The sequence below is a fragment of the Homarus americanus genome, unplaced genomic scaffold, assembly GCF_018991925.1.
Source record: "Homarus americanus isolate GMGI-L3 unplaced genomic scaffold, GMGI_Hamer_2.0 scaffold38518, whole genome shotgun sequence".
Lineage (NCBI taxonomy): Eukaryota > Metazoa > Arthropoda > Malacostraca > Decapoda > Nephropidae > Homarus > Homarus americanus.
The window spans coordinates 80515-103267 of record NW_024712489.1 but is presented as its reverse complement, the minus strand read 5'-3'; the positions used below and the strand labels follow the sequence as shown (position 1 = coordinate 103267).

At 42.7% G+C, this 22753-nt stretch overlaps 1 protein-coding gene across 1 annotated transcript in view; it reads left to right on the top strand.

The window, feature by feature from the left end:
• Positions 1 to 459: 459 nt before the first annotated feature.
• Positions 460 to 22753, top strand: part of LOC121860481 (transcription factor SOX-4-like) — a 97449-nt gene continuing 75155 nt past the window's right edge. The window contains exon 1 of the mRNA XM_042357641.1: positions 460 to 674. Within this exon, the coding sequence (XP_042213575.1) occupies positions 558 to 674 (117 nt within the window). The 5' untranslated portion in view covers positions 460 to 557. The remainder of the gene's footprint in view (positions 675 to 22753) is intronic.

Below are 22753 nucleotides of genomic sequence, written 5' to 3'. Positions count from 1 at the left end.
TAGTCTTTGACATCAGCACTGGCCTTGACACGTGAACCCTGAAGTGTGAGCTCATTTCATAGCCCCACGATCATAGATAGCTCGAAATACCTCTCTATGATCTTGTGGGCCTCAAAACACGACTCCGCAACAGGCAAAGTCGGCTTGTTTGTATGTTGTGTTTGGCCGATATAATAAAATCATGCAATCTTCACACTTTTGATGCCAGTTGTTGCTAGATACGCATTTTACCGTGGATTTTCTGAGGCGGAGGTACGTGGTTTACATGGTTTTTTACATTTGGATCATGTTTTATAAAATGAACTTGCAATTATACATAAAAGAAATTAAAATGGATATATTATTACGTGTAGAAAAATGATAAACTCCGCCCATCGTACTCTCGGCAGCTGATTGGCTGAGGGCCACCACTGAGGCTATATAAGTCCGGGACCCGTTGGCGCGATAGGTAGACCGATACATGAGTGCGGGAAGAGTACGTCGCTGCTATCTCAGGTTTTAGGACTTGAGAACTGTACCTAGTGCTTTAATAGACTTTAACCAATTTAGTGATCAAAATGTTGCCACAAAGCGTAACAGATCGTTCCACATCGCCCACCACAACTCAGGGAGTAATATTTGGATCTCAACTAGTCCAAGCAAACTCCAGAACTCCATACAGCGATGCTACTCAGGTGAGTGTGATTAAATCGCCTGTATTGCTGTAATTCTGCCCCGTGTCGATGATTTTGTATTACTTTGTTGTATGGGTCATGTGCATGAACTCACTTACGGATATGATACATCTTAGTGACGAATTGACGTTTAAGTTTGGTGTTACTGAGTGAAATAGAAACTTACACTCAACTCAACTCCACGCGCGCGTGTTAAGTCTCAAAATTTGGCAAAGTGCGTCAAGTTACTTTTTTGAAGTTTTGGTTTCTAATGACAGTGTTGTGCTCTAGAAGATGACAAGTGCATGTATCATGGACTGTTATGAAGTGCAGTGTTTTTACTGGAATGACAATTTTTTTAATTTTTTGAAGATTACATCTCAGTTCCCAATCACGGGACTTAGACAAAATGCATGTGTCAACAAGTTCTCCTTATCTGGACCATGTGTGTGTGTGTGTGTTAGTCCTAAGTCCTCTTGAAAATTACGGATAAACTGAAATACAAAAGTGAAAACTGTAATAAGCACCGATAAAGTGATTATTTACGTTAATTTCTCAGGATAAGGTGCAAGGTATCGTAAACCCAGTAGCACTCGCCATGTGATCGCAACGGCAAACTTGCAAGATAAATGATGCTTTAATGCAGGTATTTATTTAATATATATATATATTTTTTTAAGTGTTTTGAGGTTTGTTTTATTAACCTCAGTGCCTCTTGTAAGTGCACCAGTGATTTTATTCCAAGTGTTGATGGGATCAAATACGAGTTTGATTCTCACGTAGTAAATGTTTTAAAAAATATCTGGACGAGGTGATGAGTGAGTGGTGTCTGGGCGAGCGAGTTTAACCTGCAACATTTAACCCAGACTCTGCTCAGTTAATAAGTCATGGAAGATTTTCACGCGTACAGACTTAACGTGGATGAACACTTGTTACTCAAGAGTCGTGGTGAAGCACGGAAAATCTGTCGCCAGGAATCGATGAAGAACCCGAGGAGCCAGATTTCACCTGTAATGTTCGTGACTCGTGAAAAATTTGAATTTATTATATTACTTACATCTGAGCCATTTTCACGTCCTGTGAATATTGTTGGAACAGTGTGTAATGCTCACTCTTGCTACGATTTAGTGGAGTTCCCCCACCTGAATATGATGATTAGATTGTCGCTGGTAGGTGTGATTTCCCCGAGTTGATTTCTCTGGTGCACGGTGATTATTTTGACGTGTGACGAACCATGTTAATTAAGCTGATCTAGTGACGAATGTTATATACTGAATATGACAACCCTGACTAATAAGTGTGTGACAAGTATTCTGTCCAAACGAAACTGAACGTTTGGCAATCAGTGAAATTAGAATTCCCTTTACATCAATAGGTTTTGATAAGATTTGAATCTTGTGAGATACGTGGAAGTTGTTTTGGTTAAATTTACGTACATCTGTAAGGAAGCAAGTAAAGAATACTGATATTGTACAGGAAAGAGTGAAGATGATTTTTTGTTAAGTGAAGTGTTGAAATTGATATTAAGCGAGAGAGGAGTAGGCACTTAAAATTTTCATTAAGAAGATTGGAAAGTTGCATCAGTTAAATACAGTATTGTATATCAAGAGTTGCTATGGATTCAGTGATCAATAGTGTCGCAGTTCCTGTGTAAAAGAAAACTACTATTTGAGCCGTGTGTCTTGACATTAAAGTTTACAGTGAAGCTGATGACCATACGTAAGAGACTGATTAATTGGAGGTGACAAGAGTTAAAAGATTCTCGTATTTTTAACAGGTTAATTATTGTGAAGTTCGTTTTGATTAATTCATATAAGTGAAACCTGACCTCGTTGGTAATTCCTGGAAGTTCTACGTCATGTCCAATACCAAGGTGTTAGTAGTTGCTATCAGTAGGTAAACACACTTCTATGACTCACAGCTGTACGAGTCGATAATAAACATTCTTGTCGAGACACGAGGTGCAAGAATCGCATCGTAGTACAAGTAGAGAAAAAAATTATCTAGCCCAGGTTACAAAAACTGTAGGACAAGGCGATATATGGAGCATCTGATTAGTTTGGAGTGTCACTGGGCGTTTGGCAGTTAACCAAATATAGTTATTGCCGTGATTTACAGAGTTTAATGAAGTTATACCGAATCCTGCTCTACTTCATTTGTAATCTAACCTTTACGAAATTAATGAAATGGCTTAAGGGTTTATTTTTAAAGTGCTGAGACTTTTAGTTTATTAGAAGGTCTGAAACCAAGAAGTGTTATTCTACCCCAGTGTGTGGCTGGAGGAATAGGGTACGTGTGGTGGTGGTGGTGGGTAGGAGGGAGAGGGAGGGAGGAAGGACACCTAGTACCACCACCAAACTTGTTCTTGCTCGTTGTAGCATGTCACCAAGTGAATCATCGCTCACTCTAACCTGATTCAACTGGGTGTCTCACGTTGATGAGTTATAACTTGAAGATGCTACACGTTTGGTCAACTTACCTGATTATCTCGAGACTCAATTGAGAGGGTGAACTCTTAGATAAATTGTAAACATATTAGTTCATTTGTAGGCTTATCAAGTGTAGTTTTCTGATGTTTGCACGAGTTCAGTCTTTTCTCATTGCTGTTGGTGGCTCTTCCTTTGGTAGTAAATAATACAGATACAGTTTTAAACATTCCTCGTATGACTGTTGCGTATTTGGGTAATGTAGTATCGTGGATTTTTCGTATTGTGTGTTAATATGTGCGTGCAGATCACTGTTAGATCACGTCTTCGGTTACTGAAGTGAAGAAAGTTTAAAGGAGAGTCAGACGGTGGGTTGCGTCACCCGAGTAATGTAACGCTTCTTAACGGACAAAACTATTCAGAAGTAGGTGTCAATGTCGGTAAAGCTAAGTGAATTACCCGGCTGTGATCTCTCCACAATCGCTATATACCTTAGAACATTCTCGAGTCGTCCAGGCCCACCCAGCAACAACGTACGGTACATTTTGAAACATGACGAAAAATTCAGTTTGTGTTATTCTCACGGCAATGGGGCTTGTCCACTCTTCTTGCGAATTGTAAATACAAGCATTTGAAATCGAGTATATTTGAGTTTCTGTCTATTGAGGTAACCGAGATGTATTGGCGATTAGTAAAAGAAAAATACAGAAACGTCGACAAGATAGTTTTAACATCGTCTTCTCAGTAGGAAAGTAATGTTGATTTGTTCCAATTACCCGTTTGTGAGTGAAAATATATATAATTTTGAAAATAAAGTTTTTGTCGTGAAAGAATTTCATTATAATAATAGGCCAATGTAATCCTGGCAAATTAAATTAGAATAATAAGGGGTTGCAGGTATAGATCGTTTACACCTTGGCCCTTTTCAACAACGGCGAAGGTACCGTTAGTTGTGTCTGCTTCCCAAACAAACCTGTTGTGACTTCCCAGTTAAACATTAGACTTGATTTTAATCCTCGGGAACAACGAACCTGTACAATAATTAAACATTAAAAATACATCTCGCAATGTTGTTCATACAAGCTTGATAATGTTAGGTCATAAAAGGCCAGTTCGTGGGTTCTAAGTTGGCATGATACAGCTTTAGACCCTACTTTGATTTTTTGTTTTGTTTAGAGAACTTCTCGCTGGTTAAAATTGTGCTCGACAGTGATTTTGGGTCTTGGATACACTGTACACACTCAGAGGTGTAGCCTAGCTTGGTGCAGACAAGCATTTTAATGACCTTTTGTTTATTATTAACATAATAAACTGAGGAAATTCCTTCATGGTTATCTTTATAATGTTTAATGTTTTAATTGTTATATCTGACGTTCATTACTTTTACTCTCCACCACACTAGTGTGACCCAGTGACAACAAGGCTGTCGGCAGTGTATGATGGCATTAAAGATTTGCAGTCGATCCTACGTAGCATTTGGTAGGGTAGTGGTGGGGGGGTTGTATTGACAGTTAAATTTAGTACAGACTATATAGTGGAGTTTTTAATTCCAACGATCATTTGAGAGGATAGATGTGTGATTTGTTTAGATAGATTTAGAAAATAAGAATATTCTTTTTTAACTATAAAGCTGTAGTTAAATATGGGGGTGGCCTTGATATTCCCTTCCACTGATTGGTGGACATTGAGAACCCCTCACTTGTGTAGCTAACTAATGCAATATCTTTCTTGAAAAAAGGTCATATATATATATATATATATATATATATATATATATATATATATATATATATATATATATATATATATACAGTATATGTGTGTGTGTGTGTGTGGGATGAAGAACTACAAAGAAAGTGACACCTATGGCTGCCCGATGAGATACCATGATCATGAAAGGCAAGACTAAAATAAAACCGAAGAATTGGTTGGTGTTTATAACAGCCAAGTGTGAAGAGGACTAAGAAAAACTAGGAAAATAACTCGAATAGTTTCCCGAGTGAGTGAATTTATCCGTGAATTCAGTTGATGGTGGCATAGAAATGATGGAGATAGTGTCCAGAGAGATTCTGTTTTCGGTGGGCGAGGTAATAGAGTCGCCTGGCGCTCTAGTTATATGTGAAATGCGAGTAGGTGTGCTGTGGATAGTGGAGGATTCGTCTAGCCGCGTGGTGAGTGTTTCTTACCCAACTGACCCACCAAGCTGTAATATAAGATAACTTGGATAACCCGGAAGTGTTTTCTAAATTGAAACTGAGCGAGTGGTGATCTGTCCTTTGCTAGGCTGTAAACAACGTTTGTTTGGCAGTAAATAAGATGAGCGAGCAGTCTTAATGGTCAAGTTTGTCTTGACGATCTCAAACTTAGCAGCGACTCTCCGACGTTTTGGGCTGTGAGGAAATGTTATGTGAAATTGCGTCCAGGTTGTTGCTCTCTAATACACGTGAGAATTGTCCATTACTTCCATTCTTGATATTACCAACTCGACGTGGTGCACCTGGAAAGAGAGAGTGAGGCGGAAGAAGAGAGAGCGAGAGCGAGTCAGTGAGAGAACAAGACTGGAAGATAAGTTGATTGATCTTGTTGCTATGTAAAAATAAACCTCCTGTCATCGCATTACACACTCATACTTTTGACTTCATTTTTTTCTATTCAATCCCTGAAGGTAATACCAGTAGAGTAAAATTCCCCCTCTCCACCCCGCCTCCAGGATGACATGACATATTGTTGTTGCTATGTAAACATTAATCTAGTCCGTCGCTTAGTAAGTACTCATGAAATTGTCTACAATATTTGTTTCTAGTTCCCTTCCATTGAGTAACCCCAAGACTAAAGCAACACGCAAAGAAAAAAGAAAGAAAAGTAAAATGTGCGAGAGAGAGAGAGAGAGAGAGAGAGAGGGAGAGGGAGAGAGATTGAGATAAAGAGAGTAGGGACCCCTCCTCCCCTCCCCTCCCCTCCTCCTCCTCCTCCCTCCCTCCCTCCCTCCCTCCCCTCCTCCCTCCCCTCCCCGCGCGACACACGGGGTGTTATCCTGGCGGCCTCAAAACAAGAGGTACCTCCTCACTACCAGCTGGCGACGGGTCTTGCCAACTTTCGCTATAATTTTTCGAGTACTTTGGCAATTTTTTTATCAGTATTAAATTAACTTTGATATTTCGTTATAGGAGCTCTCTCTTGACGCCCACGTTTGGCTGCTGGAACATCCATACACTAGCCCTTATATAAACAGTGGTACGAGAGTTGAAAGGTTATTGTTATACGCGTTTTATTATATATTTAATTTTTTCCTTCATGTTCTCCTGTGGTTATTATTTTTATTTTAGACGTATTTTCAACGGGTAATACGTAGGAACTGTTTTTATCGTTTGTGATGACCCTGGGATTCGCCTGACTGGCTTCACTTTTTTCCCGTTGGGGTAAAATTTTTATCTGCTTTCATTTCAGGTTTGTCAACTGGGTTTGTTTGTTTGCGTGGCCTTTGGGGAAGGTCCAAAAGGGAATTGTGTATTAGTTGTTTGTCGGCAACGGATTCCGCACGAGGTCTGTCAACATTTCATTCTAGAGCAACATGTCAGGTTTTTATATGTAACCCTCCCAAGCGCGCGTTTACACACGCACGTACACAACGGTTTGTAGGATATATATATATATATATATATATATATATATATATATATATATATATATATATATATATATATATATAAGCACAAATATTGTTGTAGGAAAATGAGATATATGAACGTACAAGCTCCTATAGAATAAGGGCGAGGTTGAAACCATTGGGCCAGGAATTTGTTGGTAAGGGAGGGGGACTTCCATTGCCTTGTTTTTCTCCTAGTTGTAACTATGGCTGCATTATATCACTGGTGGTAGTGCTGCCCTGTTTTTCTCCCCAGTTTAAGGTACAAATGGTGGGGTGTGTTTTCATGGTGTTTTAAGTGCCCCTGTTTTTCTTAGTGATGTGTGTTTGTGTATTTTCTTGATTTGGGAGTGTTTGCATGTAGTTACACGCCTATGTAGGAGTTTGGCTTAGTATTGAGTATATTGGTTGATTTTTTGTATTTATTTTGAGAGTGGTTGTTGGGGAAGTAAGTTTTTTATTATTATTGAGGGAGAAGTTGGGTGTTTGGGGTCGAGTTTTGTGTATATTAAAATATTTACGAGGACCTTTTAAATTTTGTGCTTATATTGATTCTATCGTTTGGGTAATCTTCTTTTCATGAACTTGATAATAATAGCCTATGTTATTTTCTCGAGAATTGAATTGGTTTGTGTGTGTAGTGTAGCCTACCAGAAGACTCGGTTTCTCTATGCTGCGTCTTAGCATGCAAGGTTGTCTTTAAGTGACAAGCTAATTTGCATCTGTTTTATCAACGCTGTGATTATGTGGTTTTTGTGCATCGCGATTTGTCCGTGTGTGTGTCGTCACGAGTAAGTTGGGTTTGCGTTGGTCACGTCTCCAGAGAAGTGTGTTTACTTACTAGCCTCCTCACTTTTAATTCTCGTTCCTCTTGTTCCCTCTTGCTTCCTCTTTCGTACCTCTCTCCTATGGGTTATCTTGACCTCCTTCTCTTCATCACTTGTGCTTTCCTCAGTTTCCTGTTCCCTTTTTATCTCAGATTTCATCTCCTTTAATTCATTCCTTATTCTTCTGTCTTTTCTTTTTTTCGTAGTCTTTAACTCCTTCCTTGCCTCAGGGGGTTTTCCATCTCTCTCTCTCTCTCAATCCTTATGATCTTCCACTGTAGCCTTCCCTCTTTTCCTCCCTTCTCTACCCCCTTCCCTTCCTCTTCGTGTGGATGCAGCATGTACTTATGACCCCATTGGCCTGCCTGCCTGCCTGCCTGCCTGCCTGCCTGCCTGCCTGCCTGCCGGTCGGTGGGTTTAATAAATGGCGGTGTCGGGTGGTGGGCAGATTTATAGTGAACATGGGTGACTGGGACTACGCCTAAAATGGCCCATGGACACAGTGCTGCCTGACCCTTACTTCCCTCTCACCCCCTCCTCTCCTCTTTTACCCTTCTTTTATCTCTCATAACCTCTCTTTTCCCCCCTCTTCTCACCCCCCCTTTCCCCCCTCTTTTACCCTCCCCCTACATAAGCAGGAACTCTCTCCCTCTCGACCCTCCACACTCTTTCACTCCCTCGCTATACTGTCTCTCCTCATTTATCATCGCTACTCATAACTGTATTTCGGAGGACCAGACCTTATTTGCTCTTATGTTTCATCCCCGTATGTGGCATTTCCTTCTCCCTATTACTCTCATCCATCTTCATTCCCATTTCCTTCCTTTACGTTTCACCTCCCATTCCTGTCATTCTCACCCTTTCCCATGTATTCTCGCCCTTCTTTTCCCATGTAAGCTACTCTCCCTTTCTCCTTGTTCTCCCCCATCCCATGTACTCTCCCCTTTCCCCATATTCTCTCTCCTTCTTCCATGTACTCTCCCCATCTCCTCCCCATCCTAGCTATTGTCACAGGAGATGCCAGGCGTAGGCTATAGGACCCTGCTATAGGGAGTATGAATGTGTTGTCTGTTGCCTGCATGATGTTGGGTGTCTGTTGTGTGGTCATGGTTATCTGTTGTTTAGTGTGCTGTATTATGTTGGCTGTCTGCAGTGTACCGTATATCATGTTGGCTGTTTATCTTGTGTGGTATGCTGTTGGCTATCTGTTGTGTGGTGTAAGGTTATGTTCGTATGACGTTAGCTGTTGTTAATGTTTGCTCTCTTGTCTGTTACTGGATCCTCCGTTTGCTGTTGTTCTTTTTGTTTTGTCATCTGATTTGAATTATTCGATGCCTCTATGGTTATAATGCCTACAGCAGAGGATATAGCTTGTATCTTTCTGTCTGTTCCTCCCGAGTACTTTCTAAGTGGCTGTTGGCCGATTAGAAGACACCAGTGCGTAGCCCTGGCTGTCTAAAGGGCTGTAAAATAACTACGGTAGCTACTTTTCCCCCGCATTATTGGTGGTTAGTGTTTGTGTGTTATTGACTGATGTGTTCATTCAGTCTTGTGATTTTTTTCTCATTTTTGTTTGGTTATTGTTTATGAAGGATTTGTGTGGGGGGAACTCTTAATCTGTCTTTGGTGTAAATAGGCTCTTATTATATCCAGCACTGTAGAGTCTTGTGTTGTCGTTATTACAACAGCCTCAGGAAGAAGTTTATTACTTACACACAGAGAGAGTCAGTGAAGGCAGGCAGGCTCTCCCAAGTGAGTCATGCGAAGCTTCAAGTGTGATCCTAAAGTAGGCTTATAAATATAGCGTAAAGTTCACTTAACTGCGCAAGTTCAAGTTGTTTAGAATTAATGGAAATTCTTCCTGAGGTTCTCGACAGGATTTTTGAAGAAGAAAAAGTCGCTTAGTGTGCCTTGAGGGAGGGGGGAGGTGGTACAGAGGGGGGGGGGTGGGTCAGGAAGGTCTTAAAATGTCAGCGGGGGTGATAGGATGCCTTAGGATATACTCTCAGGGACTCAGAACTATGCCATATGCTTTTGTTCCAATTTTTTAGAGAGGTGTAATTGTATTGTTCTGGCTCTCTTATATTTAAAGTATTTGATAATTTAGATTTACACGCTGTTCCTTCTCTTATTGCATTGAACCCAGTGTTGTTTCTCATGGTATTTAGACTGCAGTGTATTTATCTATAATCTAATTTAAGATTTGATTATCAGAAAAGATTGTGTAACTGTCCATTTATTTATCTGTGTCTAAACTATCTATAAATATGTTTTAGGTTATAGGCGTGTTTTTTCGGATTTTTGGAACGTGTTTTTAAGAATATCGTCTCAAGGGGAAATTATTAGCCCTTTATTTAAAATTATAAGGCTTAATTTGGAATCAATTCTTTGTGCTGTAATAAATTCATTATTATTTTAGGTGGACATTTACAGTACTGGTAGCAACTCATTTTGGGAATTAGGACTACACTTGCCCTGGCATTTACGCCGAGGAATTGGTGGGTCATGTTGCTGGAAGGATATTGTGCATTCTTTCGTGGACATAGTTGAAGCTCTTGCGTCTTGTGGTAAGAAATTGCCTGCCAGCCTCCCTCGTTCCTGGTGTGTGTGTGTGTGTGTGTGTCACTTGTAGAAATTGGGATGTTTTGGGAATTATCATCGTTGAATCTCGTGTTTAAGAGTAAGCATTAATATTATAATTATACTGGATATATAAAAGTGAAATATGTGAGAGAAACGGTAAAAAAAATATGGTGTGATATACGCTAGAGTTTCCTGTAAGATTAAATTAAAATATACCATATATATACAGTACAAGGTAAGTACTGTATATAGAAAAACAATAAGATATAAAAGATTAGTAAAGGGAACACAAGGAAGATGTACTGGGAGAACAAACATCTGAAATTTAGGTCTGTTTTCTGTTCTGTCGATTTTGTGGTCTATTAACATACGTACAGGGTGAGCTGGGTATCGTAGTGTACCTTAGGGGGCTCGTATATAAACCCCTCTTACCCCCCCTTACTTCCTTTTTGTATCCCCCCCCCTCCCCGTCTCTCTCTCTCCCTCTCCTCACATTTTTAAAGCCACTGCTGGATCGACCCTTTCTTTCCTCTTTTTTTCCCTTAAACCTCTCCCCCCTCCTCCCCTCTCCTCTCTCATAGATTCCCACCACCTCCCACCATACCATAGACTGCCTACCCCACCCACCATTCCTCTCTCTCTCTCTCTCTCTCTCTCTCTCTCTCTCTCTCTCTCTCGGGGGTCCCCTCCCCTCCCTGTCCTTTCCATTCAAGCCTCACATTCGCTGGTCCTGGGCAGTGAGGAGGTAGGGTCTCTTCTCGCTCGCTCTCTCGTGTTGTGGTTATCCGTTCGGTCATGCGTCTACTCTCCCTCCCTCCCTCCATACCATACTGTGTAGCCGGTTATCCACCCCTAGATGTTATCCACCCCAGGGTTGTTGTTGCTGCTGGGGCTAGCTACAAGGACTATTTATTGGGGAACCTAGGAATATCTTCAAGTGCTGCTAGGAATCTATACTAGAACTGTGTACTGGAGTTACTAAGACTATATACCTACTGGAATTGCTAGGATTTTTTTATATGGTCCCATTGCCATTCTTAACCCCGGGGTCACAGCCCTAGGACTGTCGCTGGGTCCGGTTCGGCTGCCTTGTGACACTCTTAGCCCCGGGATCACGCAGCTAGTTTGACAATCGTACCAATGCTACTACTGTTGGGCCTGAGCTGCTTATCCTTATAGTCTGTTCCTACTGCTGGGGGCCAGGATTCAGTGTATTTTGACCATGAGTTTGAAGTCCTCGGCTCTGGGGGCCGTGTTTGAGTGTAGGCTGAAAGGTGAATGAGCTAATATAGGCCTATGTAGCGTGTGTCAGGGTGTGCTGGTGTGTCTGTGTCGTTATTAATAGTCCCATTATGGGTTATACCAACGTCGACCCTGCGGGATGTAAAGGCCCCCAAGGGATGTAGGACTCCCTAAATAGAAGTCCCCGAGAGACGTGGAAATCCCTAAATACAAAGCTCTGAGAGATGTAAAATCCCATCTAAAGAGCATTGAGAAGTAGAAATTCCCATACGGAGATCTGAAAGGTGGAAAGTCCATATAGAGTTTGATAAAGAATGGTGGCTGTACAGGGCCATGGTGGACATAAAGAAGGGCCATGGAGGGTGTAGGAGAGGACCGTGGTGATAGGAGAGGGCCATGGTGGGTGTAAGGGAGGACCACGATATAGGGGACTCCAATAGATGTAGATACCCCTTGGGGAGAGCACTACCACTCTACCCTCACCACTATCACCACCACCACCACTATCTGCCCTCACCACCCCTCTCTATCCTCACCACCATCATCACCACTCTATACTCTCACCACCACCACTTTATTCCACTTTGAGAGGAAGTTTTATCCCCAGTCAGTTGTCCAAGATAAACGTATTGGTTGATATTCGAGGCAGAAACGTGTGTGGGTGATTTGTTAGACGGTGGGGAGGGAGAGGAGGTGAGGGAGTCGGGCTGGCCGTAATGTACCCATCGCTTGTGAAAAGTTGGTGGTGTCCCGCCTGCTGCCATCCTCGACCTGCTGGCCAGGATAGGGGGGAAGGGGAGTGGGTAGAAGAGAAAGGAGAGGACAGAGTGGGGGAAACGAGGGAGTAGAGTGAGGGAAGAGGGATATAAAAGGTGGAGAAAGGAAGGGAAAAATGGGATAGAAAAGGAGGAAAGAGAAAAGAGGTATAGAAAAGGTGGAGAGAAAAAGAGGAGAGGGAGTGTTGAAGGAAAAGGGAGATAGGGAAGGGAAATCGTAGTGTGATGATAAGTAGAATCAAGTGAGAGATAGAGAGAACCCCGTGCACTTGATACGAAGGATGAAGTGCTAATTAGTGCTGTTCTTTATTGCTAGTAAATACTACTGAAATAAGTGCAGTAGTTGCTTTTCGTATTTATCCCTTAAAGTTAAAATGGAATTAGTTTATAATATGAAAAGACATTCCGTTATTGCTATTATTTTCTTATTAATGTATGAAGTATTGAAATGCTTGTAACACTTTCTTTTTACTCTGGGATTAAAATCCATTATAACGTGTATTGATAATGTGATATAAATTACCATTGCCAATGATTATATATTTTACCATCACGACATAATCCTGATTGGGATTGTTTTATTGTTTCGGCTATTGTTTCCATCCACTTAACAGATTACATCTAGATATATGTAACTACAAAATATGATAAACGTGGTTATATATTTACTATACCATGTAACATGTCATCATCCTGGTGATACTAAATATTCTATAATGACTGGTTGAGCCATGTAAGTATTGTTGTTGTTTACTTTGTGTGTACTGTTTTGTGGGTAAATAAACTTCCAATATTAATATCAAAGTTAATTAATATTATCGTTTTATGTGTGTGATTATATTTACAAGTTGATAAGATTATTTTTAATATTTTTTCCTTTGTTATTAATGCTGACCAGATCACTACAGCATAATTTTTTTTCGTAGATTGTGAATAAAAGGCTTTAATACATAAATGAAAGTTTGTGACTAATAATACACACTGTGGCTTTAGTTGGTGGTAATGTGAGGAGGGAGGGGGGTGGGGGAGTCAAGATTAGGCAGCCTGGGATCCAATGAAGAGATATATCGTTTAATTAATTCTGATCGATCATTGTCCCTCGCGACCCTCCACTAGTGACGAGGCGCATCTCTTGGTTAGGACCTGGAGGGGGAGGAGTGGAGGAAGAATAGGGGGGGGGTGAGGGAGTCTGGGGAGGGTAGGAGGGATTATTGGGACATAGAATATGGGGGGGATGGGGGTAGTAAAGAGGGAGTGGGGATGAGAGGAGAGAAGACTAACGGATGGGGATGAGAGGAGAGAAGACTAACGGATGGGGATGAGAAGACCCGGTGGAGGGGAAAGGATGAGTTAAGGGAAGAGAGAAGAGAGGTTAGGAGGAAAAGGAAGGAAGGGAAAGATGATAGGGGGAGGAAATGGAAGGGAAATATGGTAATTGTAACTTTGGTGGTTGAGTTTGGCCGTTGCTTCCTTTAGAGTGTCGAAAATCCTCTCTTCCTTAGCTTTGGGGGAAGGAGTTTGGATAATCATATATGGGAAGGAGCATTTGTGTGTGTGTATGTGTGTGACCCCTAGCACACACACACACACACACACACACGGTCTTCATTGGTGTGCGAGCCACGGGTAACGCGGCCAATACACCCAGATCTAAGTGGGTGGAGTGCACGCGCCGCCACCCTCACTCGGAGATGGGTGAGGGAGGGAGAGAGAGGAAAGGGATGGGAGGGTGAGTTGGGGTGGAATAGTGGGGGAGGCGGAAGAGAGGGAGGAAATGGGGGGGGGATGAGTTGGGGCGTAACGACTGGACGGTGGGAGAGGGAGAGACAGGAGTGGGTGGATGGGTTGAAGGACTTGGAAGCTGGTAGTGGATGGATAGAATATTATCCCAGGTGGAGGGGATAACTTGGATTGATTGAGAAGGAGGAATAGGGAAAGATGAGATGGACGTTGAATGAAGTGAATGGTGTAGGTTTCATGGATAGTAGAGGGAGAGAAAAATAGTTGGGAAGGGGAGTAGGGAGGGTCAATGGATAAGGATGGGGGGGGGTATGGGGAGTTAGAATAGTAAATAAGTGGATGAGTCGCCTTTCTTGTAGGAGTGCCGAAGGAAGAGAGGAACTGTGATCTTAGGAGGGGTGAGAGAAGGGTGATGATTGTAGTTCTAGGGGTGAGAGTGAGGGGGGGGCGGTGTTAGGGAGGGAGGGGAGAGGGACTCGGAGTGTGAAGGGCTTGACGCGTGTATGGTTGAACCAGTTTTAGTTAATTAGTTCAGGCAGAACTAAGGGTGTGTCACACGGAGGTGAGGGGGGGTGGAGTTGGATGGAATGAAGGGGAGGGAAAGGATGAGGGGAAAGCGATAGATATGGGTGAGAGTGGGGGGGATTGTGTAGATTGGGTGTGGATGGAAGAGGAAGCGTTGGTTGGAAGAGAGCAGTGGGTGGAAAGGGAGGAGGCGGCGGCGGCAGTGGGTGGAAAGGAAGGGCAAACTATGTTGACATTTAGCAGCGATTACAATGGCCGGGGAATTATTGACTGTGGCTGTTAACCGAAAAGTGGAGGAAACAGATTGATTTGGGTTGACGAGGCCGTTGGGGGAGGTTTTGTGCGGGTTGATGGAGGCGGGCTGGGGTAGGGGGGGTGTTGTGGTGGGTGAGGGTGGGTAGGACATTACGACTCTGGGGACAAGAGAAGGAGGAAGAATAATGGTGGTGAGTGTTGGGGGGGGGGGAGGGTGCTGGGTGAGAGTTGGAGAGCAGTCCAAAGATTCGAATTTTAAAAGATTTGTACGTTCAGTTTTGTTATGAATTTTAGGGATTTTCTCGATAAAAGAGCCATATCACCACGTAAACGTAGCTGTTTGGGATTAGTCCAATATATACGTACGTTAATTTTTGCTGTGTAAACTTGAGGACATATCTGGCTAAGTCCAAATCTTCTGTAGAAACATACGGTAAATTGTTCTCCCTTGCTGTGAATAGGAGCACAGAACGTATCCGAATACCCATGTAACCTACGATATAAACATGACATTCAATGGCACCGATATTGCACTGAGACTCTACTGTGACTCTTACGTTATGTTTGTTCCAGTTACAAGAGGAATAACTTCATGCGTTTGAATCTTGAGAGAACGAATCGAAATTTCATATAACTCGGTGTATCATAAGTATTGTTGTTATGTCTAGTATTCATCATCATCCGGCACCCGGCTTTATCCCCCCTCCCCTCTTGATTTTTGTTCATGTGCGGCAATTCTTTGGTCTCTTGACTCTATCATTCCTCTACCGCCCTTCCCTTCCCTTCCCTTTCCTGTCTCCCCATTTTTTCTTTACCTAACTTTCCTCTCTCTCTCTCGTTCTAACCTTTTCTACATATCCGACTGATATGTCTTTTTACCTTTCCCTCTCACCGTCCTCCATCTCCTCCCCTCCTTTCCATCTATCTTTCAATTCTCTCTACTCTCACCCATCCTCATTTCTCCCTTCCTCGCTCTCACCTTTCTTGTCTCACTTTACTCCACCTCTACCACCCAATTTCCATCCCCCCCTTCCCCCATTTTCACCTCACCTCACCTCCATTCCCCCTTTAGTACCCCTTCTACCCCTCCCACCGAGGTCAGAAGGGAGGGCAGTGGACCGGCCCACCAGCTGAGCTCTAGACCGGCTGGAAGCACCATGGGTGGCCTGACGTTGAAGGGGGGGGGGGTCAGGGGAGGGAGATGGAGGAGAGTTGGAGAGAGGTGGGAATGCATAGAAACAGGAAGGAGAGGAATCAGTGTAAAGGGTGTTGGAGGGAGGATTGAAGTGGGGTGGTTAGGTAGGAAGAGGAAGAAGTGGGATATGTCTAGGGGGGGGTGGGCTGAAATTAGTTGGTATTAGAGAAATGGAGGGGTGGGGGGGTTAGGTAAGTAGGTGGGGGCTCAGGTAGGTAGAGGGGTTATAGGCTCAGGTAGATAGGGTGGTCTAGGGTTGCTTGAATGGTAAGCGTAAGTGGGGTAGGCTTACGTAGGCGCGAAGGATAGATAGATAGGCAGGCAGGCAGGCGCGAAGTTAGATAGGCGCCCAAGTTTAGGTAAGGGTAAGGTAGGGTTGGGGGGAGGGGGGGGTAGCTGTTTTGGATACTTTATGGTTTAAGGTAAGATTTGGGCGAATAACTCATGGTGCTAAGAGGTTTATTAGGTAAGGGCTAAGGCAAGACTTAGATACACTACACACGGGCCCCAAGTCTAGGTAAGAGAGGCAGGTAAAAGCAGGGTAGGGTAGGGTAGGGTGGGCCTGGGTCTGATAAGAGCTATTAGCCGACTAAGCTGGTCCGTATGGGACATAAATTACTGCCTGCCGTCTTAGCACTGGCGGCCATTGCTGGGTTTGTTTCTTTCTCGCAGCTTTACTGTATGTTGTTTTCCTTCCCTCATGTTTATCCATTTTTTTAAGACCGAAGTTTTATATTTGTTGGTTTTGTAGTTTAGTTGAGACAGTTAAAGAATATTAAAATGGTGAAAACGAGAAAACACAACTTTTCGTGGGCCTCAAATAGCTGTAGAGGTATTATTAAGCTAAAGTTTATAGTTATGAATATTGTTCTTGTTGAAAAATAAAACTTATTTATTTAAACTAATTTTGGAATAGTTAAATGCTTAAACAAAGTGGGGGGTAAGTGTGTGTTTTGTATATAGGGGAGCCGGTGTGTTTTATATAGCAATAGGAGAGTCAGTTTGTGTTTTGTTTATATAATTTATAAACTGTATACAACTCTTGCGTTTAGAAAATTACACGTTGGCTGAAGCTTAATCCGGGAGACTATTAATTTGGCGGCGGTTTGATTGCGGGCATTCGTAAAAACAATCGACTACCGGGACTAAAAACGATCAAAATCCCCGGCGAGTTGTCGACTGATCGTGGTGGAGTGGAGGAGGTGGAGCTTTAGACACACGCCAGACATGTATGCCAACTTCATGAAAGGGTCGACTCACCAAATACTGAAGGGGGTCAGTGTTGTGAGGGATAAGGTGTTAGTTAGTTAGTTAATTGGTTTTGGGTTTTATTGAGTTGATGCTGAATGTGATCAATGTTCAGAACGACTTAGTGAAAAATGGCAAGCGTGAATTAGGCTGTCTGTTACGGTATACTGTTGTTGTGTAACGTGTGGCCTAGTTCATTAGTTACTGTATTAAGTCTACGTGACGAATGACATAGATATAAAATGGGTGATGTAGTTGAGTACTCACTATTATATAAACAGTATAGATTATTTTTGTTATTTGTTGTAATAAAGCACAGACGAATTAGGTTATCAGTTATTCCTACACGCTATACTTCGATAAGAAAGATAAGAATGAACTTTATTACCATCTGATTATAACGAGACGACGAATATAGAAATCAGGATTACGCAATCGAGCGATCAGTTTGAAGTATGTTTACACCTATTCCCTTACAAACGGAGGAGCAGTACGGTAGTGGAAATTACGGTCATGACAGTTAGTTCGGTTATTTAATTATTCGCTCCAGTCAAGGGCTCTGATCAAAGTGACTGTGTGGTGTACTGGTGTCAGTCAGTGTGAGGAGTTTAGTTTATTATATACGTATATAGTTGCGGTGTATATAGCTACAGAGGAAGTTGGAGCGCCGGGTTGATAATGAAAGTTGGGCCTACAGATGGAATTTGGGAATGAAGTTTCGGAATCCAAACGAAATAATGGAATGGAGCCTTTGAGCACGGATGAGATGTAACGGAGCTCAGGGAATTGGGTGAAATTTTGGAATACAGGCTGGGAATTTTGGAATTGAACCTTAAAGAGTATCGATGGAATTATTGTTTATATAATCGAGATTGGAATTTTAGAATTAAACCTTGGAATTAATTAAAATGTTTTGACATAGAGATGAGGAATCGGGATTTTCGAATGGCGGTGAATTTTAGGGTTATTTATATGGAACGTTTTGTGATTGTTTATTTCTGGTTCAGGTGAAATGTTGGAAATGGTCGAATTTTGGAAGGTTGCCCTGACGTGACGACGGCTGGCGAAATCGTCACGAGCTTCCTGTTCCTTTGGAGTTACGTCTGCCATAGAGTAAAACTGAATTCCATACCAGCCTGGTCAGGTTTAATGACTGGAGTACCCCCCCCTCCCCACCCTTACTTCCCCACTCCATCCATTCTTCCTTTCTCTCACTCATCCACTCCTTCATTTCCTCCCTCTTCCCTCACCCTCTCTTTTCAGTTCCACACACACACTGCAATATTCTCACTCATTCTATCATCTTCCCCTTCCTCCCTCCATTCTCCTCCTCCATCTTTCACTTTCCTTCACCAATCTCCCTTTCTTTTATTTTCCAACTCTCCTTCTTTCACTCACTTTCCCCCCCTGTCTCCTCCCTTTCTTATTTCTGAGCCTCTCTTTCTCTCTCTTTCTCTCTCTCTTTCTCTCTCTTTCTCTCTCTCTTTCTTTCTCTCTTTCTCTCTCTTTCTCTCTCTCTCTCTCTCTCTCTCTCTCTCTCTCTCTCTCTCTCTCTCTTCTCCTCTCACACTTGTTTGTTAAACTCGCCACCTTGGTTGAGTGTTGGTGGGGCCGAGTGTGAGAGTTAAGGGGGAAAGGGAATGAGAGTCAATAAAGGGAGGGAGAGTGGAGGGTGGGTTTGGGAGAGTGAGAGGTAAAGGAGAGAGGATGAGTTAGAGCTGAAGAAGACTTTTGGAGAGATGTGGATGAACATTTAGGGGTGAGAGAGGTAAGAATGGGGAGAAAGGGAGTGAGAGTAAAGGGTATAATAAGGTTGTATGGTACGATGAGAGGGAGGAGAGTAGAAGAAGAATGAGAGGTAAAGGAGTGGGGTGGAAATGACATAAAAGAGGGGTGGGGTGAATATGAGAGGCCTCTTGGAAGGGGGGGGGGATGGCGGAATGAAATTGAACTTCAAAGGGAGAGCTGTGAAGGAGGGCCTGTCTACTGCCCAGGAGATCACCAAGGAGGAAACCACAAGGGGGGGGGAGGAGGCCTAGGCTGGATTTCTCAGTATCTGCCTCCTTATTTTGTCTGTTGTTTTAGGCTTATTTTTCCTCAGTATTATAAAGATTCCTCGTCAAAATATCAACAAAAACAAACATTACAGCTGCTAATATGATACCGGAACTTGAATAATTATTATTATTTTTAATTTGATGTATCTAATTTGCATACACTGGAGGAAGATGTTTGGGCTTTATAGCTATCCAGATCTTAGGCTAATCTTCATCATGGGAAGGAACTCGACTAGCAACGTGTACCTAAGACAGAACCTGTAATGTTTGGGCGCTGGTCACACAACACACAACACCTTTATCAAATCATTCCCAAGTTGTTTTATTTATTTTATTAATTTAGTTTTGTGTTTCATAATTCAATAGTTTGTAAATCTTTTTTGTTTGTAATTAATGTCAGTTTTTTTTCCTTCTTGAGTCATTCTTAAAACGAGTACAGTAATATAATTTAATTATTGACTTTGTATCGTAAATCATACTACCAGAAGTATTTATTTATTATTGTTATTATTATTTATCGACAATATTGATGAATGTTTCTGGTCAAAATCCTTATATATGCGTAAATTATTTTTCATTCGGTATTGTTGGTACTGTCGTGTTTACATCGGTATTTTTCTTCTTAATTATCATCGTGTTATTGTTGTGGTTCTCATATCTAACTTGTTAAATAAAGCTTTTATTTACCTCGCTGATTCCAGTTCTGGTATTGTTGTAGGTAGCTATCGTGTTTAAACTCGTATTTATAGAGCAGCTCTATAAATACGGGTTATGTGGCTCTGAACCTCATACCGGATTCTCAAGTATTTATTTGTACGTTTAATTTCTTTCCCCATAATAAAATGTGTGTGTGTGTGTGTGTGTGTCCACGCTTGAGTTCAGATAAATTCCTGTAGCTGTAGGCTCTCTGTTACCTTAGTTTGTATCACTCTAAGTACCTGTGTTTATCTTCATATATCTTTGTAGTTACAGGCCTGACATATCTTTAAGTCAGTAGCCCTAACAAATGTATAGGCCTCTTTTTAATTTAATGTATTCTTTGTCCTAAAATTTCTTTAATGGCTCGGAGGCCTTTAAATGATTCTTAGGATCTGGGTTGGAGGACAACTGTGCTCCTCCGAAATTTCGTTGTAAAAACCCATTGTGGCTCGAGAATTCGTTGTAGAAGGTGGGGGAGGAGGGGGGGGGGTGCTGGGAGCTGTTATAAGGCATGGTTGGGTGGGCGGTTATGGGGCAGCCTTGGGACGGGGGGGGGGAAGTAGAAGAAACAAGAAGAAATAGATGGAAAATAAGGGAATGGGAGGTAGAAGGCCAGGAGACAAGGTAAAGGCAAGAGGGGGGATAAAGGTAGGGGAAAATAAGGAAAGGACATTGTGGGAGCTTGAAGAACTGAAAGGAGGAGGAAAAGGAAGAAAGCAAAAGGAGGTTAAGTGATGGTGTTGCTACCTTTCTACCTCTTACCCACCCACCGTGAACCTTGGAGGTGATGCCCCTCTGTAGAACTGCAGTTTCTCTCTCTCTTCCTTTCTTGTATTCTCTATCTCCCCTTTTCCTTCCTTGTACTCTCTCTCTTTTTCTTTCATTCCTCAAAACGGAATAAATGAAGGTAGAGGCCGAAACGTGTTAAAAGCATAAGTGAAAAATTCCAGGTAAGGGAATACGTGAATTGGTGGTGGTGCGAATTTAAGTTCCTGGAATTGGCTTTGTGTTGTGCTGTGCCTGGGCAATCAGTCAGCTCTCGTCGTACTTCCAGCTGGCCGGGAGAAGGTGTGGGGTGGTAAAGTACTGGGGGAAGAGGGGTGTTGGGGGGGTGATGAGGTAGCTGGGGAACTGGAATAAATGGTGGGGAGAGGGAGAAGCCATGAGGGGGGGGGGTTACTGGTGAGAGGAATGAGTGGGGAAGGATACTTAAGCAGATCATAGCCTGAATCTTTTCCCTTCTTATGTTTGTTGTCCTTCAATAGATTATACTTATATATCATAAAACTATTTGGTGTTTGTGTATTTGTTCTCTATAGCTAGATGTATTTGTCTCATTTTTTTGTTTTTACTTTCTCCTTTCCTTACATTTCTTTCCCTCCTTCTTACCCTTGCCTACTTACACATCCTGACCTCCCCATCATCCTTCCCTACACCTCATGACCCCCCTCATCCTTCCCTACACCTCATGACCCCCCTCATCCTTCCCTTGCCACATCATGACCCCTACACCTCATGACCCCCCCTCATCCTTCCCCTACACCTCATGACCCCCTACACCTCATGACTCCCCCTCATCCTTCCCTTACACCTCATGACCCCCTTATCCTTCCCTACACCTCATGACCCCCCCCTCATCCTTCCCTACACCTCATGACCCCCTCATCCTTCCCTTACACCTCATGACCCCCTCATCCTTCCCTACACCATGGACCCCTCATCCTTCCCCCCTTACACCTCATGATCCCCCTCACTCTCCTGCCTTCTCACCTGCCTTCCTCACCCTCCTCCATGAAGCCCCTACTCATTAACCTCCTGATGACCCTTACTCTACTGCCCTCCATGAAAGCCCTTCACCTCCATCCCTTCTGCATATCATTCGGCTGCTACTATTCCCTCCCACTTTCCCATCGTCAACTCCTATGAGACGAATTGAATGCGTAGTAGATTTGCTGCCTCCCTATCTCACCTTCTCGTTTTTCTCCTACCACATCCTTCTGCCTCACCCTTACCCTGCTCCCTTACCTCCCCCCCCCTCCCTTCCATCCTACCTTCCCTTCCTCCTACCTCCCCCCCCTCTCCCTTTACTACCTTTTCTCTGTCGTACCTTTCGTCTCTCTACCTTCATGCCTTCCCCGTCTCCCCTATCTCACCTTCCTCCAACCTCCATACATGAACGTAAGAAGAATATAGGTGCAGTGAAATAGGCCTATTAGCCCATGAGAGACAGGTCCTATTTACACCCAACCATCTTTATCACTCGTGTATCTTTCCAACCTACATTTTGAAACTACCCAGCGTGACCGAGTTAATGATGTTATTTGGTAACTTGTTCCACTCATTTACAACTTTCGTATTTCGTAATCAGTTAACCTATTTTCTTTCTTTATATAAATTTATCTTGAATTACACTAATATATCTTTATTTAACTCCATCTTTTATTTATGGATTTCGATCCTATCGCTCCTTGCTCTGTCTCACAGGAAAATTCAGATTAGGTTTTCTTGTGTGTGTGTGTGTGTGTGTGAGAGAGTGTGAGTGTGAGAGAGAGAGACTACCTGAGGGGGAGAAAGAGGGACTCAACACGGTGAAGGTGTTATTACCGGCGGTAGGCCCAGGTTAGAGGTTTATTTCCGTCTTGAAGATGTTTTCAGGTTGTTCTGGAGGAGATATACTGCGTGGACCGCCTCGCTTTCGTGTGGCAAACGGCGATATGGGATAGAAACTTGGAAGAGGTGGGATGTGTTTGGGATGGGAGCATGGAAGTGGTGGTAGTGGATGGAAACCGGGATAGATGTGTTAATCCAGCCAGCGTTCAGATACTACAAACTCGAATGATTTACTCCTGTTAGTTGGGGGTATAAGACGCATATCTTTGAT